The sequence below is a fragment of the Propithecus coquereli genome, unplaced genomic scaffold, assembly GCF_000956105.1.
Source record: "Propithecus coquereli isolate 6110/MARCELLA unplaced genomic scaffold, Pcoq_1.0 Scaffold25, whole genome shotgun sequence".
Classification (NCBI taxonomy): Eukaryota; Metazoa; Chordata; class Mammalia; order Primates; family Indriidae; genus Propithecus; species Propithecus coquereli.
This window is the reverse complement of record NW_012148063.1, coordinates 8,320,048-8,342,296: the sequence shown is the minus strand read 5'-3', so window position 1 is coordinate 8,342,296 and position 22,249 is coordinate 8,320,048. Positions and strand designations below refer to the sequence as shown.

Below are 22,249 nucleotides of genomic sequence, written 5' to 3'. Positions count from 1 at the left end.
AAAAAAAAAAAAAAAAAATAGTTATCATGAGGCAGTGAGATTATGGTGGTTTTTACCTTCTTTTCAGCCATAAAAATTAAAACCATATTATAATACTTTTATAACAAAAAAGCTCACTTTTAAATGCATGGATTTAACTTAGACACCAGTGTACCTAGTTATTGACTCAGTATTATTCCCTCCTTCTCTTTCCTAACAGAACCCCCCATTCCCGTACGATGCATCAGTGCGTGTTCTCAGGGGAGCTGAGCCTGCTTCCAGTTGCAGAAGAAGGCCTGGTTACCTAAGGGCAATGCTATCCTCTGTGTCAGTGACTGGGCATGTGTCCCACTTTGAGCCAATGAGCAGGGAGCCTGCAACACAATTTGAGCCAACGAGAAAAGGGCCTCTGGGCACATCCTTCATTGCTCTTAAGTCAGAGGTTCCTGAAGGAATCTTCTCCCTCTCCCCTCAGGGAATGAATGAAGACATGGTGGGCCCACATAGATCACAGCACCCCCCACAGCTACGGGGAGCCAGTCCTAAGACGAAGCTGCCCTGTCAGCAGGGTGTGGGGGGGGGCAGGAAGCCATGGTTTAGTGAGACTGTTGAGACCCCAGTTTGGCGAGCCCTGAACACTCTGTAACTAGAATTCCAGACACATGAGGCAGTGAATGTCCCTATTGTCTGAATTCATTTAAGTTGGTTTTCTGTCACTGTTGCCAAAAGCAGAATTATCTGAAGAATCCAGTCCAGAACAATGCTTTTGCTTTAATAACTGAATATTTTAGGCAAAATATTTTATAGTGAACAGTTTAAAAATTGCTTCAATATTCCAATTCACTCTGTAAAAATAATTCGGTATTAGTCTTAATTCCGACGTTTAAGATTTAGAACCAAGCAGTCTCATGATCTCTGCTTTTCCAAAGCACAAGTTTAATGCCCAGTATCTTTCCTCCACCAGCAAAGTATGAAGTGCTGAGTACAAATGAAAGTAATCGAGACCATAAAACCAATCCTCCCTGTCCAGTGAATGAAAGGATTAATAGTACTTCCAGGCGAGTAAGTATGTTGCTACATTTAAGAACAAATCCAGCTGGTCTTTGATTTACTAACATCTTCTCCCCAGTGACGCAGATATTCTGAAAGACGACCCACTTTCTGGGCGTCCAAAGACCTCGGGAGACTAAAAGCCGTATCTTGGATGGAATTCATCCAGCAAAGTCTTGGCAGCTCGTGTGCAGTGGTGGCTATGGCTATTATTCTTTTACAATAACTTCTGGCTTTATAGCTGTGCTTATTTTTTATTGCCAAAGGGTTACCAAATTTTGCCTAGTCTGAGGTGGATACAGTTATACCAGGTTATCACGTATTTTGAAAAATGTGCTTTATTCATTTACATATAATTTATTATATTTACACATAATTTATATACAATAAAATTCAGCAATTTTAAGTGCACACTTTAATGAGTTTTGACAAATGCATGGAGTCATATTACCACTCCCATGCCACGGTACAGAACTTTTTCATGGCCCCAGAAAGTTTCCTCGCGTCTCTGGGAAGTCAGTCCCCTCCACCCACTCTGGGTCCTGGCACCCTCACATCTGCTGTCTGTCATGACAGTGTTGCTTTTTCTAGAATTTCATAGAAATAGAAGCACACAGCATGCTGTCTTTTGTCTCTCACTTGCCATTCTATTTTCTCATACCTTTTATACCATCCAAATGGGGAGTGCTGGTTTTGATTTGGAGCAAAGGGGAAAAGGGGAAATGATCGGGGTAACATTTGTCTGTTTGGAGGCTCGTTGCCTAGCGATGCTGCCCCACTCATAGAAGAAGCCATCGCTCAAGGTTAAGCTGCAGATGCCGCGTCCCTGTATTTCCTCAAGGAGTGGGATTGCTATTTGCTCTATCCGTCTCTTTGATCGTCCCTTAACCCTGCCAAGACATTGTTTGGCAACAATGATGTACTCTGTTAAAAGAGTACTTTATTCATCTTTCTTTGATTAATTCAGCTCTTCTTACAATTCTTCCTGGTGCCTTTCTGAAACATTTCTTCAAGTTGACATTTTAATTTAAATTGCCAAGAAAGAGAAAGACAGTATAAATAACCATCTGTTGTAAACATGGTATTCGGAGCTCTCCATGTGGAGGACTGGTTTCAGGTCAAAAAAAGACAGGCCAGAGACGTGGTATTTTACTTATTTTTTTTTTACTGGCATGTTATCTAAACTTTATGAGCCTTAGTTTTCTCATTAGTAGCATGAAGAGGATAATACTTCCTTCATTAGGGTATTTTGAAGACTCGATTAGATAACCCATGAGCACTGGCGCGCACACACACCCCTGGAACACAGTAAGTGCTCAGTACCAGAGGCTGTAACGTGAACGTTACTTTTTATAACATTTGAGAGATACTTTATATAACATTTAAGATACTTTTATATAACATTTGAGATACTTTTTATAACATTTGAGAGATACTTTACTTCCAGGTGACAATTCGCTCAGCACTTTTCCAGTTAGTAAGCTGTAACTAATACCGCAATGCATAAAGGGAGATGCTTTTGAAGATGCTCTGACACAAATTCCTTCATAAAGAGAACTGTTGCTGTGCCTTTTTTTTTTTTTTAAATATAGGAACAGACTTCTTTTTGCTTTGGATTTTCTTAACTATGCCAGATGTATTTAAGGTCAATTTGGCACTGTTGATCTCCCAGGCTTAAAGTTAAGGTAAATTTTCATGAATGTACACACAAGCAAACAACACGTAGAGAACCTTGCTACTCAAGGTGTGGCCTCCAAGTCAGCAGCATCCACATCACCTGGGAGCCTATTAACTACGTCCTGGGCAGGACCTAGAGTCAGAATCACATTTTAATCACACCCCAGGAGACTGGGGTGAGAAGCACTGAGAGTAAATGAACAGGTCCCACCTCAACTGCTCACTCCGGTATTTAGTTCTTCCTGGAGCCCTGGGTTGAGAAGAAATTTGAGTCTTCGCAGGCTTAGGAGGGAAGAACACTGCTGCTCCACAGGCTCTGCCATGGGCAGCGGAAGGGGACAGTGTTGGGTAGCTGCATTTTAGCCTGGCAACTTCATCTGGTTGTTTTCCATAGGTGATTTCATCAGTTGCCATATTTCACAAGGAAAGCTGACACTGATTAGAGGAGGAATTTACCTACTCTTGAGTCCAACACTGTGCCTTAATAGGTGAATGTGTCATCACTAATTTCCTGTAGGCTCTGATTTCTAGAAAATGCTAGTTTCTAAGAAGTTTGTATGAATAAAATCTCATTTGAGGATTTGGGGCACACTGACCCATACTCAAAGCTAGACTGCTCACAGGTCTTACAGGCAAGCGTCAGACACCGGAGGGCTCAGCGCGGCGGGGAGGAAGCACACAGGGGACTGCTGAGGTGTGCTCACGTCCTTCCACCCCACTGCCCAGGGGACAGCCCCTTAGTCAGACAAAGGCCAGTCCCAGAAGGGCCAGGAGTACGTATCTGATGTGACAGAGCTTTTGCCAGCTTTTCGGTGGAAATAGTGCTACCTGGTATCCATAAAAGAGAATTTTCCGAATTACCTGTAGTGCTTTGGGAATTTTTGAAAACCTCATTATCCCTTAAAACAAGAGTAGATAAAAAAATCTACTCTTTATTGTGTAAGCGCTCACATGATAAAGAAATGTCTGTATTAAAATTATCTTGAGTGTTTGATGCTATTTGAGGTAGTAAAAATAAATCCCTGTCCCTTAGACCAGTGCTGTCCAATAAAAATATGTGAACCACATTTGTAAATTTATGTTTCCTAATGGCCATGTTAGAAAAGAAATGGCAAAATTAATTTTAATGATGTTTCATTTAATCCAGTCTACCCAAAATATTACCATTTCAACTGTAATCAGTATGAAATTCATGAGATATTTCACATTCTCTGCTTCATGCTAAATCTCTGAAACCCGTTGTACAGTTTGCTCTGACAGCACATCTCAACGCAGACTTGCCACATTTCAAGGGCTCAACTGCACTCTTCACCAGGGCTACTGTCCAGGACGGAGTGAGTCCCCATAGCCTAGGCCCAGGTGGCTCTTTTGGCGAGATACGCTGTGGAGAAGACATTTTATGCTGTTGGTTTGAGTTGGCCTGATGGAGTCTGTCACTCACTCCTGCAGGCCTGGGCATGCCGCCAAGAGCAGCAAAAGGGCCTCTATCTACAGAGGCCCACAAGGGACCTAGGGTGCAGCCGCGATGTTAGCAAAGGTTAGAAGGTTGCAGTGGTGGGTGACGTGTTGGAACATTTCTTCATTTCTTAAAAACAAAGCTGAGAACGTTTTTATTTTTATCTTTTGTTTTTTGGGGGGAGGCTATTAAATTAAGGGAAGGAGAGAAGAAAAAATAAGAGAGAGCACTCTCTTATTTCTAAAGTTTTATTCTAAAACTCATCTGAAAGGCTTAATTGATGTTAGGCCACTGAAAGTCTCCAATGGCACCAGTAGATGCCAATAATCATTATGGAAACAGAAAAAGTTCTAAATATCACATTTTAAAAATGCCCAATGTCTGAAACTACAGTACACAAAACTTTTAGTTTCACTAATAGGCAACTTGCGTATCTATAAGACACTAGGTAGCCATGGATTTTTTTGAAGAGGGATAGAAAGCTGTTGCAAGTGAATTAAAGCAAATCCTCTGCCATATCACAAATATACATCGAAGCCACACACCCAACCCATCACAGTTCTCATCATCACTTCTTCTTAGTCCGAATGCTTCAGGAAGTATTTTCAGAGCATGGTCTTTAACACCATAGTCAATAACACACAAGCTCTTCAGACCACCTGTCTCCTCGCTAGTTGAGGGAATCCGTTCCAGCTGCTCAGGTGTGTGCAGAATTCCAGGATAACTGCAGCCTTTTCCAGCTAGATTCCTGGCAGGTGTCTCCTGCCTGGGCCTGGGCACATAGGCAGTCCCACCCCTATTCTGGGTGGGCAGCACTTTCTGTACAGGTCAAGGACAGCCAGGGTGACATCAGGCTGGGGTCACCCAAGTGCTCAGGGTAGTGGTGATGGGGAAAGTCCAGGGCAGCATTCTCAGAGAGCCAGCAGGGTGGGGGTCTGCTGCTCCTGTACCCCGCTAGCCCTTTTCTTGGGGAACTGGATCCTTCTTCTCTCCTCCTTCACACAGCTCTGACCCACCGCTCAGCAAGCTGACAGTGGGGTCCCTGTGTCAGCCACTGGTGTTCCCCATCTTTTCCATCCCTTCACACTCAGGGTGTTTGGTCTCCATTCCGGCTCTAGCCTGGTCCCTGCCTGCTGGCTGTGACAGTGGGGATCCTGGCTGCCCTTTGATTTCTTCTCTTTTCCATGTGCTCCAGTGACGACACTGAACCTCACTAGCAACCAGAGTTGTGCAGACCAGGAGGCTGGCCAAAATCAGAAAAGTGGAATATCCCAAATGTGTATGTGGAAAAGGGGACACATGGATACCACCAGTGGAGTGGACATGGAGAGCAGGCTGGCATTACTCAGGTACTAAGCTTTCATGCATGCTGGGACCAGGTAGCTCTACTGCGAGGCCTTGTACTCCATGGGAAACCACACACAGGTCCAAAGGGGACACGCATGAAAACACCGATCACAATCACTGGCAGCAACCCCAGGCCCATCATCAGGAAGATGGAGACGTGAGACACACGGGCATGTACTAATAACAATCACGTGGCAGTTGGAAGCAATGCACGCACACATGAGCAAGTTGGGCAGACATTTAAAACGTGGTTGAGTGGAAAAGTCAGCATTACAACAAGATCTGGGGCGGAACGGTGCCATTTATGTCACCTAAATACAGCACCCTCTGCGTCATAAGGACACATGAATATCAAAGGGCGTAAATTAGACACATGGGGTGGGAACCTACAGAGGGAAGAGGGGGTTGGGGGAGGAAGGGGAGAGGAAAACCAAGCAAAGCGAGGAAGGGCCTTGCATAGCCCCGTGGCGACTGAGCCATGCGCCGAGGGGCACAGCTAACTCAACCCTGCACCCAAAGAAAAACAGGAACCAAAACAACCTCACAGAGGCATTTAGAGATCATCTCAGAATTTCCTCCATCTTCAGTGCTTCCAGATTTGCCAAATATCTAATTTTGCTTTCCTTATGTCTTACTCAGAAAGCCCTTGATTTCGCCTGGGAATACTGAGAAATTTTCCAAAGAAACTCAGGTATAGTTAAAGAGTCCTTCAGCTCTTCCTAAGAGTAGGGTATAACTTTAACTCTGAAAGCTCCTGCAGTAGTTGTCCAACAGGTGGAAACACTTCACATGTGCTCACAGGTCCGTGGCTCCTCTCATTACTGAGCATGAGGATGTCCGGTTAGTGTCCAGAATTTGAAGACTGCCCACATGATGGGAATTGTGCTTTTCACTTCTGCTCATTGAGACCACAAAATGACACAAATTTATTGTGGTTTAATAACATCTTCCAATTTGTTATTAACTACAATTGCATTTACTTTCATCTGAAAAAAAAAGTACATTTTTATCCAAGATGTATTAATTCATCCTACAGACAAGGCTTGGTTGTAAATGGTTTCTGGACCCTTGTAGCAACTCCATAGTCCCTAAGGATCTGTAGCCCACTGGATAGACTGACCACGTTATTCTTTCATCAACTCTGGGGCTGAGGCTACAGCTGCTGGGAGACAGGAGTATGTGAACAAGAATAGTGCAATCTGCTCGTCCTGGGTTCCCTCTCTGGTCACCCTCCATGCCCATCACTAGGGAAGGTGACAAAGTTTTCCTATTACAAGAAAGATTCCTCTAGCAGAAAAAATGTCCTCAGTTCTGACTATTTCCCTAACATTCCCTAAGTTATTCTCCTGGAAAGGATAAAGATTCTCTGCTCTTTAATGAACCCTTTATTTAGGCACCTTGCAAAGACTTCCTATCAATCCATTGCCCTTTATGTATGGAAAGGAGGAAATTATATTTCCTTTCCCTCAAATAGTGCCAAAGTCAGAGAAAAAAGAAAACAGAGCAGGTCCATATAACTTTTTCCAAACCAAGTAGTGTAGCCATCTCTGCACGGATGGGCCCAATGCAGTTTGTATGAGTGGGTGGGTTTGCACCATCAGCACCCCTAGGAAGACGTGTTGCTATGCCAACACAACCTAGATGTCCTTCATCCACCCATCCATTAGATGGATCTTAATTTTAATTCTTTCTTTTTTTTTTTTACTTTTTTTTTTTTATTTCAGCAAATTATGGGTGTACAGATGTTTAGGTTACGTGTGTTGCCCTTGGTTCCCCCCCGCCCCGAAGTCCGTGTTTCAAATATGTCCATCCTTTGGGTAGTGCGCATTGCACTCCTGTGTATACAAATGGGAGGCGACGGGTAATTTTAATTCTTTCTAAGGAAGGGAGGATTTATCCCATGAAAATCCAGCACCTGGTATCTTTTTATATCATCTTCCTGGATGAGGCCTCGAATCTCAATGTGTTTTCTCCGTTACTATTTAGTACGATTTCCTCCTGTGTCAAAGGGGCACATCTGTGTACACCCAATGTTCAATCTCGCTCTGGGGAATTTAAATGGATTTCACTTTCTTCCCAGGCTGCATCTCTTTTTTCAGTATTATTTCAGGAAAAAAGGCAATTTTCCTGGTGGGTCAAAGATCTAGTGCGTAGGACTGTCATGGAAAGGGCAGCTATGGATCATGAATAGCACCAGGAACTCCTCCGGGGCCCCTGGCTGCAAAGGGCTCTGGACGTACTATGCATTATGGCCTCCGCCGAGGAAGGCGCTCACAGAGAGGAGCACGTTCTCATTTCCCCATGGTAGGGAAGAACGGGCATTTGGATTGCAGAAACTGATTTCGCCAGAAACACAAGAATGGGTAAGACGGCAAAGGAACAAAACACTTGAAAAAGCCGATAGAGGTGAAGGTTCCAAAGAAGGTATCAGAGGGACATTCCCTGGCACACGCTGAAGACAGAAAAAGGAAAAGCAAATTCACTCCTCTCTTCTGTTAGAGAAGGACCCAGAGCTCAAATAATTGAATTAGGTATGTTCACAATTCTCACAAAAGAGAGCAACCAATATTAACAGAATAAAATAAGCCTGAGTGGCTGATTTGTTTTGTTTTATATTTTAATTTTGTTTGCAATATCAGTGGGTCCTGGGCTAGGCTAGACAAAAGCAAATGCATCTCTGCCTACCAAGGGGTGCTGGGTAGGAAGAGGGGACCCTTGTTCCTAAAGGGTGAGGGGAACCCATCCTTTGAGCAGGGAATGTGGAAGCCCACTGATTTCCAGATTACATGACTAAAGCATGACTGAGTAGCTCTCAGCATCACTACGTGGAGCTCAGATCTCCCCTCCTGGGTCATAACCCACAAATGTTAGAGTAGAAGACGAGAAGACAGGGCCAAGGTCCAGTGCAGCGGCCTGAAGATCAGGTGCAGGTGTTAACGTAAACGGCCCTCACGCAGAAGCCATCATAGCTAGAGGGGCTGAGAATAACAGGTAAAAACTGCCTTGAACTGGCTTGTCAGCGATCTCTGCCACCTTACATGAACTTTGCCTAAATACAAGATCATTTACATGGTGGTTTTAAAATTTCTCCATCCTTGACATCACCCTGACAGTTCTGAGAAAATCTTATAAAGTATAAAAATGGGAGGGAACCCAATTCTAGGAATTACTACCTAGATTTTTAGAAAAAGTCAACCCTTTAGCCTTGAACATTCCTCCCCTCAATCAGTAAGACTACAAAAGACCAAAACCATTTCCTCCTGGTAAAGCCGCTCTTTTTCAGTCTGCCTGTTCTCTCATTTGAGAGTGTACTTTTGCTTTCAATAAGAATAATAGTAAAAAAAAACCTTTTGTTTGGTTGGCTTACGTGGTATGTCCTGAAATTCTTTTTCCTGATGATTACCAAGAACCTGGAAAAACCTCCCCTCGGAGGCAGCTAACACGTAGACCTGCCTGTCAGGTTTGCTGGAATCTCAGCAGCAGGGACAGCAGAGTAAGTGAGAATGGAAAGGGCTGTGGCTCTGAGCCTAAACAAGCAAAGGGACTCGTTCCTCCAAGTGGAGAGGCCAGCCGGAGGGCAGAGGACACACTAGGGTCTTCTGTGAGCTGGCTCTGCCGTCTATGGCCCAGGTACTCATCGGGAGGATGGGCTCTCGGCGGCAGCAATCTCTAGAAAGAGCAGGTACCAGCCGTGAAGGGGGTGCCAGCATCTAGTTTTAAGACAATGAACGCGTGAAGACTTTACTACTTTCTGAGGAAGGAGCAGGCAGAGAGCAAGCAGGGGCCCGGGGCCCAGTCAGACAGGCTAGGGCTCAGGAGCCGATGAAGGACTAGAGTAGAAACCAGGCATTGAGTAAGAAGGGGCTGGGGAAGAAAGCGGAGGCTTGGCAGGCACAGGGCGTTCAGCAGTTTGCCTTTGCTACTGGGAATAGACCAGCAAATTCCAGGGCACCTGCTCCAGTCAGGCCAGCAATCCCAGTTTGCCCATGACACTTTCAGTGTTAGCTCTGAAACCCCCAAGTTCCAGGAATCCTCCCAGTCCTGGGAAAACGGGGACAGTTGACCACCCTACTGGACACCCTCTGAGTGCATTAGCTGTCCTGGGTTCTGTGAATACCATTACCCTTCAGTAATATGTCCTCAGACACCAGCATTGGCTGAGAGGATTGAAAAATGAAGTTTATACAACAATAAGGCTGAGTGCTTTCCTTTCACAGCTCTCATGAATATTTCTCAAACTTTAACTTGTATTAATAAGAAATAGTTAGGATTTTGACAAAGGCATCACCCAGTAATTTCAAGAGGGGATCTGGAAGATGAGTTTGGGTGCGTGGGAGAGAAGGCACAACTCTCTGCGGTTCCTCGCTCAAGACGCTGCTCCGTGGGGAGGCACCTGGCAGCTTCCCTGGCTCATTCCAGGATTGTAATCTCAGTCTTTAAGGCACGTGTAATTTGAATTTCTAATACCTTTAAAGTCATATAATGCTCTGGAACATCCTCTCCTCCATATTTATATGGGTTAAATGAGAGCCCACTGATATGGAAGGTGTTAGGTTGAATTTCCTTTAGTGAAAGTGTTAGGTAGATAGCGAGGGATTCCAGGTCTCCTAGGGATGAAAGTGGGTGCCTTGCCTTAATGTAATTGCCCCATGTGGGAAGAAGGAGAACGGTGGGCCCGTCTTGGCCCTGCTCCACCTTAATCCTGTCCTGAGTGATTGCCACACCTGGGGTAGGAGGGAACACCCTATAAATCTACCAATCAGAATTTAGTGCACCAATTGCAAAAGAATGCAGAGGACTCTTTAGCCCACGGGCCAAGCTGCACAGGTACAATAGAGCCCAGAAAGTGACCTAGAACACCCCACATGCATAGTAAGACTCAGGTCATGCGACTCCCAACTGTCCAATCAAAGGGGTTCAGTGGTGATGTCTGAGCCACTAGGGGGGTCCCTCCTGGGATGCTATAAAACAAGACTGAGACCATAACCAAGCCCTTCCTTTTGCTCTCCCTTTGCTGTGACAATGGGTCCTTTCATCATCTGTGGTGTATGTATCATGCTCTGTAAACCTATATCTTGCTCTGCCCTATACTCCTATCTTTCTCTCCTCAATAAATCTCATTTTTGTGCTTGTCTTACTTTGGTGCATCTGGTCATTCTTCAGCCATGAGCGCGCCAAGAACTGACATTTCAGACCTCGAAAATGCAACAAAAGGAACTCATTAATCACTACGTTTAAGAAAGGAACTCAGAGCCCTTGACATGCTCTTGACATAACAGTTTATCAGTGCTGCTCTTATGACCATTTCAGTGTAGCATAAACGGTTCTCACATTTTATGTTAGGTAATCTTATTTTTAAAAAGTTAAAGACACAGAAAGTAAAGACAGCCATTTAAACACAGCCCATTTATAGAACTCAGGCTATTTCCAAAAATATGAAATATGAGTAAATTAATGATTGGCTGCAAAGGTCCATTTTGTGTTGGGTATATCAAGTGTCCTGACATTTTTTATGCATCTAAGAATATTCTAAATTAAAGCGAATGTGATAATATGCATACACAGTTACCATTTTTGAGTCATTTTCAAGATGAGGGCTTTGCTGGTAGAATTGGCACCATTCACTGTGCAGTGAAAGAACGAAGATTTAGCTCTGTCAGGGGAAAGCACTGGATGTGTTCCCAGTGACTTTTTTTCCAATAACCTTAACTATTTTTGGGACTCACACCTTTCCCATTCTGACACAGGACTGTCCTACAGACTCTTCCGCCACTGCCTGGACCTAAACTATGTTCTCTGGATCTTTTGAAATTAATTTCATGCAGAGAAATTTCGAATCCCAAGTCTGAGATAACAACTAAACACAGCGGTTAACAAAGACAACATCATAACTGGACTGAATTACCATATAGCCCTGATGGACTTCATGAAAGTCAGAATCATGGTGTGGTTCCTCTTTTGGAAGAAAAAAATTGTTTATAAAAATCCCCCTTTGAAAGGAAATGTCAGAAACAGATATTCCCAAAGCTGGAAAGTCCCTTTCTGAAGCAACATTGGTATTCGTGTGACAGTTCATTAAATTATAGAAAAGACAGTAGCCGTTAAGAGTTAGAAGTCCCTCCAATAACTAAGGTAATCTAAAAATTAGCAAGACACTTCTAATGAGGTTTTAATCTTTTCTGTTCTGGAAATATGTCAAAGAGTGGGATCACTTATACTGATGATGTGCCCAAAGGAATCCCTTTGGGATCAGAAAGCTCAGATGTCCATTTTTGATGTCACCTGAACATACCATCATGGGAACTGCCCATGTGCTTGTTTATGCGTGAACACCTACTGACATAACACCTGGTATTCAATTTCAATAAGCTGTAGATTAGCTATGAACAATATACCATATACGGATATCCTAAAAATAAGAAAATTACAATCAAACATTATGGGTTTATTTTGCCAGCATAGCATAAAAATATCACTAACAAATATGGACATATTAAGTTCTGTGGTACTAGAGGCTTTTTGTTAACTAGAATTATAACCTACTATTCTCCACGAGCACATCCCATACAAAGACAAGATGTGGGAGTTTTGTGGGGAGGGGAAGGAGAGGGATCTTTAGGGTAAAGGCCTTTAAAATCCTTGAAAAATAGGAAAACAAAAATGTTGCCACAGTTACTACCTGTGTAGTTGTATAATCCAGTTCAGTACAGTGACAATGGCTGTCCGATCAGTGTATCAGGTGACTATTGATAGATAACGCAGCATAACAGCCATTAATCTTAGCAGCGTGAAGTAGTAAACGTTCATATGGCTCAGGTGTGTGGGCTGGCTGGGCAGCTGCAGAGGCAGGCCCGGGGAAGCTTTGCTGGAGCAGCTCTACTATGGGTGTTTCTCAGCCTCCTCTGGGCCCCACAGGTGAGGCTGGAGGTATTCTCTTCATGGTGATGGCTGAAGTGCAGAGGGAAAGCCTGACTTCAGAACCACATTTCATCACATCTGCATCACGTCTGGTAACCTACCACCGGCCAAAGCAAGCCACATAACCAAGCTCAATGTGGAAGCGCAGGAAGTACACTCCACCTACCACGAGGCCAAGGAAATTTACATTGCCATGCCCAACATCAAGGGAGCCAGGAAGTATTTTCATCTCTTGGAAATGAGAGAGACGAATGAATATTTACAAATAATAATCTAATCTATCACTATCAGATGCCTTTTGGATAACCAAAAATGTGTTGAACCCTATTCTGGCACTTGAACTAGTAATACTATGATCAACTGCATTAGTTAGCTTTGGCTGCAAGAGCAGACACCTCCAAATCTCTGTAGCATATGGAGACAGGTTTAGCATACAGTAGCTTATTGCAGAAACAGCTATTTCTCCATACTGCAGTGTGGGTCAGCTGGGGCAGCTCTGCTACAAGGTGTAGCTCTTGTCCTGAGACCCACGCTGAAGGAACAGCCTCAACGTGGGATGTGCTGTTCCTGTGGCAGACGCTAAGAGCAAGAGGGCCGTCAGAAACTCATGATGCCTCTTAAAGCTCCTGCTCTGAATCTGTATTCTGGCACTTCTGCTCTTTGGGTCCAATCAAGTCAGGTGGCCAAGCCTGACACTGGGTGGGGGTGGATACTGCCTGCAGAGAGGTATTGCTACAAGTCACCTGGCAATGGGCGGGGATGGGATGTATAATTCTCTTACAGAGAGGAAGTGAATAGTTGACAACATTAATACAATCAATCACAGGTAACATCACTTCACATTCACTAAGAAAGAATCCCAGCTCTCTACTACTTAGCAATAGACCACATCTACTACTACCAAAAATTGTAGGCACTCTCAAATACTTGTCCATTCTATTTTGACAAACACACACATTCAGCACCTGGGACAGTGGCCATAACCGCCGATGAACACTGTCATTCAATACATCATTCACCCATACACACAGTACTATTATATGTCCATCGCATGAGAGAGGAAAGCTGAGCTGAGTGGTTAGTGATCAGGCGTAAGGCAAGAAATGGCACACTACAGGGAACAGGGAGGAAGTAATGTCCAACTGATACCACAGAAAAATTTCACATTGACTGGAACATCAAAAACTGCCTTCTGAGCAAAATAGAGGGTGTAGCCAGGGCAGAAAACAGTTCTCTTCCCCAACATGCTCCCTTGGGTCACTGGGTGACGGTGGATGTTCCCAAAGACATCGTGAGACACTGTCATGCTGTAGATGTGCCTGTGCTATAATTATTGTAGACTCACCACCAATAATTTGCTTTTTATTTTTTCAAGTAGGCCTTAGAAATTACAGTATGCAAATGCTACGAGGCTAAGAACCACCAGACTAGGTGTCTCAGGTAATCTTCCTTCTGTGTTGGGCGATCACCTACTGTTTACAATCCCACCCATCCTCTGATTCTCTTTAATTTCTACTAACCTCCTAGGAGCTCACGCCACTTGCCTATTTTATGTTGGTATTTTGATTTCCGGATTCTATTTTTGGTGAATAATGATTATACTCCTGGTACAGTCAGAGAGCCTGTAGTTCTGGTCACCTGTTTTTCTACCTGTTAGCTGTCTCTTCCACAGAGCCAGAGGCCTGCCAGGAACTTTGGAATATGGAAGCACAGAGACCAGTGAGACAGAGACAGAGTTTGCCTACCCATGAAATGAGTAACATCCATATGAACTATAACTGAGGCGATTTACAGGACACACAACCCTCAGAATAATCCATCTGGTTGAATGCTGGAATCAAATCCATCAAACTTTTCTCTTCCCGTATCTTCCCTCTACTTACTATAGCCCTGGGGAATAGTGTGATCCTGGATCGTAGTGAACTTAGGTTATCTTCTGCAATATAGGGCATCCTTGGGTAGTTAGGTCCTTAGGATCCCCTAAATATACTAGGACCCCTGGTGTCAGCGATGGAACAGGCTGGGCTTGGCAGGTGGCCGAGGTTCTTTTGGAGAGGGGAGACTGCAGAGGGGCCAGATCTCCTAGGGCTGCTTTGAATCCAACCAGAGTCCTTGGATCCTAACGTTGACATGAACAATATTTATTTGAGTCACCAAAATATGAGTAATTGATACAAGCCATGCTTATCATTCCACAAAAGCTATACTAGGATCCTGCTCTGATTTTGGTGTTGGAGTTCAAGTGCAACACCTGCCTTGCTGGCCAACACTTCTGGTTATCACGAAGAGGTGTTTTGCACATCATTATGCTTTGTGGGAACATAAGGCCCTTTGAGATGAAAAACAATGGTGTGGCCTCTAACATGATTAATTCAGTTCTTAACAAGGTGTTTTAAAGTGAAATGTTAAATCCTTCTCATTTTGAAGATAAAGCTTTGTTTTTCTGCTTATGTTGTACAACTATTATAAAAGGGTTTGAGATGGGTAGGTTCAGTTTGGAGACATTTGTTTCAAAAACCAAAGCACCCTTGGAGAAATAGGTGATTCCAAGTGTGAGACTGGAACTTACAAGATGAGTTTGTGAGTTGGAAATTGTGGTGTGCTAGGAAGTATTCCAAAACTACAAAAAGAGTGACAGGACTCAGGAACCAACACAAACATTCTTTGTCCAAAGATGGGGCAATTTGCGCATCAATAAGGATACAAACTAAAATAGCTGCAAAGGACTGAAACATATACAATCTGTTTAAATCCAGGCATTTACAATGAGGCTTGAAAAACCACACAACTCACTGATCACTGTTGGAGGATACAGGGAAGCAATTTACTATTTTGAAAAAAAAGAAAGAATTATGCATATGTCCTGCCTTTCCTATATGAACTATATCTCAGGGTAACCAAGAGTTGATGGGAGAAGTTGGTCTTCATAATAATATTTCAGTAATAAATGAAGATTCCATTAAGAAATGGAATTTACATTTCCATTAAATGTAGTGGAAGAAGTGTTGCCAAAAGTATCAAACCCAAGCCTGATAAAGCTCTAGATCTAACCACCAATTTACAGGCAGTACTAAAAGTCAGAAGAACATGTTAAAGGATCCTAAGGATGTAATCAACAAAATTTAGACTGTGGGAAACTCTACAGGCAAAACTCCCCGGGATTTTTCACCCTCAAAGTTTCCAGGAAAAGAAAAAGTGCAGGAACTTATAGATTAAAGAATCCTGAAAAGGTAGCCCAACCCATCACAACATACAAACCTCAGGAGGATTCTAATGCAACAAACAAGCCATAAAATAGGGTAAGACAATCAGGGAATTGGAAACCCTGATTTGATAGTTGATATTAAGGAATTATTTGCTTTTTCTTAGAATAATGGCATTAAGCTTATTTTTATATTTATATTATATATATTTCTGCTCCGCCCCCCACCCCCATTTGCTCTCACAGTGGCAATGAGTCCTCACAGCTGGATCAAAGTTGTGGTTTCTTGTACTGAATTTTAAGAGCCAAATGAATATTTCTTGCTGTTCATTTAGCAGTGTCTTGAAGATAGCGCACACGTAGTCCCAGAACTAAGTATTTATGTGTTTCTATTTTAGAGAAAAATATTACAAGATGAAATGCTCTTTCATAATGGCTGGATATGATTCTTTTCAGTGAGTGGCAAGAGTAGGTTGAGCGTAGAAAAAATAAGATTGGTTAGGAGCTGGTAATTGTTAGATCTGGATGGTGTGTGTATAGAGATTCATTATACTAGTTTCTCTAGTTTTGAATCGGTCTGAGAATTTCCATATTAAAATTTTTGGGAAAAAAGTAAGAATAAAATGAAAAGTCATTAGGATAACAAAAACAAACAAAAACCCCAAACTTAGCTTTGGTAACAGAATGGCAAGAATGGCAGCTAGGACGCTAGAGTCAATTTCCCAGGGAAGCAGAAGTCTGGCTTCAGACCTGGCTTTTCAATGGAGACCATCTGTCTAACCTCTGAAAACTAGAGTTAAAATGACTTGGAAGGCACTGGATCCCCTAGTTCATGATCTTGTACAAGCACAGCCATGTAGAACATGGAACTAGTTTGCTGTCGACACGATCTCTACAGTGCTCGTGAATTATTCAATAGAAGCTGGGTCAGTGGGTCCACAGGAGCAGCCCTGAACTGGACGCTTACAGGACGTGTAGCAGCAGCTGCTTCTGGAAATCACACTCCTCTCAGTGACACTCACTGTGACACACAACTTGCCTGAAGAATGCGGCATTCTATTTCACAGGCCATCAGCACACAGCTATTTTTTCTATGTTCTTATAAACCTTGACTTAGCTCTTATATATGCTTACCTCTGGGACAATGTGTGCAGTATCTTCAGGATACTGCTAAGTGAATGGCAAAAAACATGCATTTGACTATTAAAATTGAACAGAAATGATCATACCTTTGATCCAGCTGTGGGGACTGACAGCCAATGGGCTGAGAGCAAGCTGGGAAAGCAGGGGTATGTTTTTCCCCGGAACGGGATGCATAGCTCAAATGTGCTCACTCCAAGGATCCATTAATCATAGTCCTTAAATAGATCATGCTTTATCTTTACCACACATTTTATATCTGTAAACCTCAAGGTACATAATTAACCTATTTACATTAGTGGTAACTGGTCACTAGAAACCTTTGGAAACACAGAGACCACTGCCTGTCACACTTTAATATAAGAAGGAAGAAGGCAGGAATCTAAATATACCTGACCTAGTTCTAGGGCTAGGGAGGGGCCAATACAACCAACAAAACCTAGTTCTTATCAGAATGTTCTTGTAAGAACGTTTTTATTGAAACAAACTGAGTGCTACAAAGAAAACAATGTTAAAAGCTTAATATTCTTCAAGATTTAAATCAAGATTCATTTCTTCCAAAAATTCTTCTCTAGTATTTCTTGTATAATAATCCTTCTGTTACTCTGCATTCACTTAATCTTTGCAGCTAAAGCGTTGTCATATTTTTCTTTATATGCTATTCTGTAATTATTTAGGGGTCGCTTCAAATATATGTTATATCCTCTACCGCACACCAAATCTTCCAGAGGGCAACGAATAAGCCTGTGATCCCCCACCCCTTTCTTAGGGCACTGATACAGAGGCATCCAAAACACCTGCTGGATGGAGGAAGGGAGGAAGGAAGGAAGGAAGGAAGACCAGCATTTGTAAATATAAAGAATAAAATATTGCATTACTGCTCAAGCTCTGGTTTGAATAAGTAGTATTTCCAAGACCAAATTTAAAAACATTTCTTTACACTAAAGTCAATGTCAAAAAACTTATAGTTTGCACAATCAAGATGAATTGTTAAATATAGGCCCTATAGTAAGTAAAGTATAATAATTCAAGTAACTTGGTTCAGCTACTACAATATGAACTGAAATGATCAATTAACCTTAACTATAATGTTATTACAACTTTATAATTATTTCTTCTTTAATATATCTTATTACCTTTCCCAAGATCTTTTTAGTTCAAACTGAAAATTATTTAGTCAACATTTGGTAAGATACACACAATTTTAAGAAGCAAAATTAAGTACATATGTGACAAAGAAATTAATTACCTATTTTAACCATCTTTGGTACCAGTAACATATAAAATTACCTTCGAGTAATTTGGTGAGAGATACTTCCCATTGCATTTAGCAATGCTTCTCAGAATTTTTAATGCTTTGTCTCCTTTCTTCCGCGTAATCAGCCAGCGGGGAGATTCAGGAACCACCCTGGCAAAGAAGGAGACTTTTTTGAGTTATGCCTAGGAAGTTCAAAACCTAAAAGTTTATGACTTGAGTTTTTCTATCAGAACGGATCTTGCAATTAGATACAAGTTTAGGAGACTAGGAGAGTTTATAATAGGCCCTGTGAAATGTAGATTATCCTTGCAAGATTATAACAGATGGAAAAAATGCTAACTTGATAATTGGATCATTGCTCATCAAAATAATCAATGTGACAGCGCTCTTGCAAAACCAGGATATCCCACACTATAGTATCTTTGATGATATACGAAAAGAATTGAGATTTAATGAGTATTAGGAAAAGATTAAGAACCTGATTTATGTAAATCAACTTGCTCATATATTAAAATTAAATTAGAAGAATCATTAAAATATGTCCATACTCCAAAAAATAAAATACATATATCTATAGCTTTTTGATAACTTAGTTTTTTGATGCTCTTAACATTTTTTATTCCTCAGAGAATTCCTGAGTAATATTAATCTGCTTAATAGATTATAGAGAGAAGCAAATAAATTTCATTACATTTAATTTGAATGTTGCAATACTGGCAAATATGGTTTGTTGCCTTATTGTTTTCATAAAGATATTGCAAAACAATAATATATAATGTAATTATTTAGAATTTTGTATTTTGGTATTTTATGAATTTATTTTTAATGACAACTAATAATCGAATAATCAAAAATAATCCCTATAAATCCTAAAATTCTCTAAAAAATTCTCAAAGCACATAGCCATTTTGGAGACGTTACAAAATCTCCTTTATTGATTTCATTTTCATGTTGGTTTGGACTCTACATTTCTGTGGAATAAGAATAAATATGATAATAACCAAAGCCACATTACCAGTAATAAAGGAGGAAGAGAAAGTTGGGCAGCGTTATGGCTAGCTGGATCCCTTGCCAACTGGGGATAAAGTAGGCAATTCCAGGGAGAATTATGATTCCAAGGGTGAAGAACATTTGAATCACTATTCCCACAATCCTCCTTTGTTTTGAACCTACTATTTCTGTCACTGAAGGAAAACAAACACAAGAGGTTAGGGAAGCTCAAGATCGGCTCCAAAAGAAACAAACACATACAGAGACATTGCACCTGTTATATCCATCAGCACTGCTAGACCACCCGGGAACTCCACACCTGCTGAGATGATGGAGGTGTGCCTTCCTCATACCTTACGCTCTTCTCTGCCAATTACCAAAAGCATTTGCCATCTTCCTCTTATATACTCAAACCCAGCACTCTTCTGGGTTCACCAGGGGAACACAAAGAATGTATGTGTTGGTTTTAGGACAGATTCATTGATGATTGTCTTGAAAGGTCATTGTCATTATCAAAACATAAATATAGTAAGCTGGCTAAATTTTATCATTGTATCTCTAAAGATTTGCACATTACAGTCTCTTTAGGAGATTCATTGTGAACATTAGACTCTACAAATACTTTTCATTATCACATGACAGCTTCTATTAAATGATAATTCTCTCCACAGTGTTAGATTTTTTTCATTTATGTTATAGTTCTTTAAAAATTTTAATGCTGGAATCCTTTTCTTCTCTTTCCCCTTCCTACTAATTGGTTTCCTCTTTTCTGATCATCCTGGGATTGTTGTCCTAAGATCACACCTTTGAAAATTCACCTAGACTAGGGTCTCCTTAAAAATGCCTCACATTCCAGAGTTATCCCTTCTGCTCCAACAACTGACAACCAATCCCTCCTGACACTTCCCCCACCCACAGAAAGATCTTCAAGATGTCTCCAAAGTGGGCACTGCTTGGAGAAGGCAAAGTAATAACAGAAGACAGTGGAAGCCCAAAGATCTGGAGTAATAATCTAAGATAAGAAGTTGCATTTCCCTGGTCATGAATCCACCTTGACTCCTAAAGTAGGTGGCTGGTCTTGGACTAGAAATAGAGCCAAAGGAGTATCCAGCACTTTCCCAAGTAATCTGAGAAAAAAGTAAAGGGAAGTTTTTCTTTCTCTCATACCCAGAAGGTCAAATTTTGTAGTTATGGAAGATAGCAAAAGGTCACAAATGAACTTCTCATTTTTAAGACATATTTCCCATGTGGTAAAAAGTTCTCCACTTGTACAGGAAGAGGAGAGTTAGATAATATTTGAAAACATAGGAAAGTATTCTCAAACCATATCATAGAATACACAGAAAATGCTTTAAAATGTTGTCTCAAGGAGCTATTGAAATTTTTATAAAAATTAATTTCTAATAAAACAAAGCTAGAAGCCATATGATAATGGTATAGAGTACTCGAAAGTGGATGACTCCAGTTTTTAAGATATTCCATATTTGTTTCCCAAAGTAAGAAGGCATTTCAGTTTCTAAGGCAGTCAGAATCCTGGCTCTGAGCCCTTGTAACCACAGAAATAATTACTGTAGCTGCAATGAAATCTCCTTCGTTAAAGAAACACGAGGAAGGCCAATAGTTGGCACTTCTCAGCCATGTAGCCCTAGTTTCCAAATAGAGAAGGCATAACAATGTCTTACCAATCACATAGCAAGTCATCCACGTCCCCTTTCCAAACACACCTTGCAGGAATCGGAAGATTACAAACACAGGGAAATTTGGTGCAAAGGCCACCACGACACCAGTGACGCCAACGCCAAGACAGGATATTAAGTAAATGACTGTTCTGCCATACCTTTTTGAGAGAGAGGAAAAGGGCTCACCTTAAACATTTTCTTCAACACAATGGAAACCAACTATCATTTTCAGAGTTGCTAAAAAAGTTATAAGTGCAGAAAATGTGTTCTCTATATCTTCATTATTATAAAGTAAAGGATGGTTGAAAACTCCATGTCTTGTTTTATGGCAAAAACAGGGCAAATAAAACATGTACCTCTAAAACGACATTACAAAATTGAAAGCATGGAACATGTCCTCTGTGATTGCAGTTTCCCAAAAGATGGTGTCCCAGGTGTGATACTTTCTAGCGTTTTTGTGGGTTGAGTCATCAGCAGAGAGTGGCAGAAAGAAGTAGCACTGGTGTATGACAACCAGAAGGCCTGGCCCGGGATCTTCTCCCCTCAACCACGTATCAGTCACAGGACCTTGGGCCAATCCCTAAGCTCTCCAAAACTCAGATTTTGTTCTCTTGTTTTTGTTTTTTACCACTGTTTCTAGAATGAGGTTGTAGAGAGGATCAAATAAGATGTTAATGTGAAAGCTCTTTATAAACTACAAAGTTCACAGCCAATGTCAGTTGTTCTTAATTTTTGTATTTTATTTTCATCATTTACATAATGATTATTAAATAGCTTAAGAAAAAGGAACAAGGTATTGTGCACAATACTCCAAGAATCTGATGTTAATTGGTTCAGTATAGTTGTATCAAATTATTGGCTGGTGAAGGTTTGATGTCAATGACTATTAAGATATTTGATTCTATGACATTTTCCATAGAAATTTCCACAGTATTTGCACATATAGCATCTTGCTTGAGTCAGGCAAAGTAGAGGTGGAAGTATCCTTAGTTTAGTTAGATTTTTTAAAAGTGACTCTATTTTACAGAGCAGTTTTGTGTGCTCAGGAAAATGGAGCAGAAAGTACAAAGAGGTCTCTTATACCCCCTACCCCAACACGTGCATGGCCACCCCACTGTCAACGTACACCACAGGAGTGGTACATTTGTTACAATTGTGAGCCTGCACTGACACATCATAATCACCCCAAATCCACAGTGTACTTTAGACTCACCCTTGATGTTGTACATTCTATGGGTTTGGACACGTGTATAATGACATGTATCTACCACTGTAGTATCAAACAGAAGAGTTTTACTGTCCTAAAAATCCTCTGTGCTCCACGTGTTCATCCCTCCCTCCCACCAACCGCTGGCAACCACTGATATTTTTACCGTCTCCATAGTTTTTCTCTTTCCAGAATTACATAGTTGGAATCATATAGTATGTAGCCTTTTCAGATTGGTTTCTTTCATTTAGTAATATGTATTTAAGTTTCCTCCATGTCTTTTCACAGTTTGATAGCCCATTTCTTTTTAGTGTGGAATAATATTCCATTGTCTGAATATGTCACA

At 41.4% G+C, this 22,249-nt stretch overlaps 1 protein-coding gene across 1 annotated transcript in view; it reads right to left on the bottom strand.

Moving 5' to 3' along the window:
* Positions 1-22,249, bottom strand: part of SLC22A3 (solute carrier family 22 (organic cation transporter), member 3) — an 89,186-nt gene that overhangs the window by 13,163 nt on the left and 53,774 nt on the right. The window contains exons 2-4 of the mRNA XM_012646790.1: positions 20,700-20,854; positions 19,043-19,211; positions 18,060-18,177 (exon numbers count right to left, since the gene is read on the bottom strand). Coding sequence (XP_012502244.1) covers positions 18,060-18,177; positions 19,043-19,211; positions 20,700-20,854 — 442 coding nt within the window. The remainder of the gene's footprint in view (positions 1-18,059; positions 18,178-19,042; positions 19,212-20,699; positions 20,855-22,249) is intronic.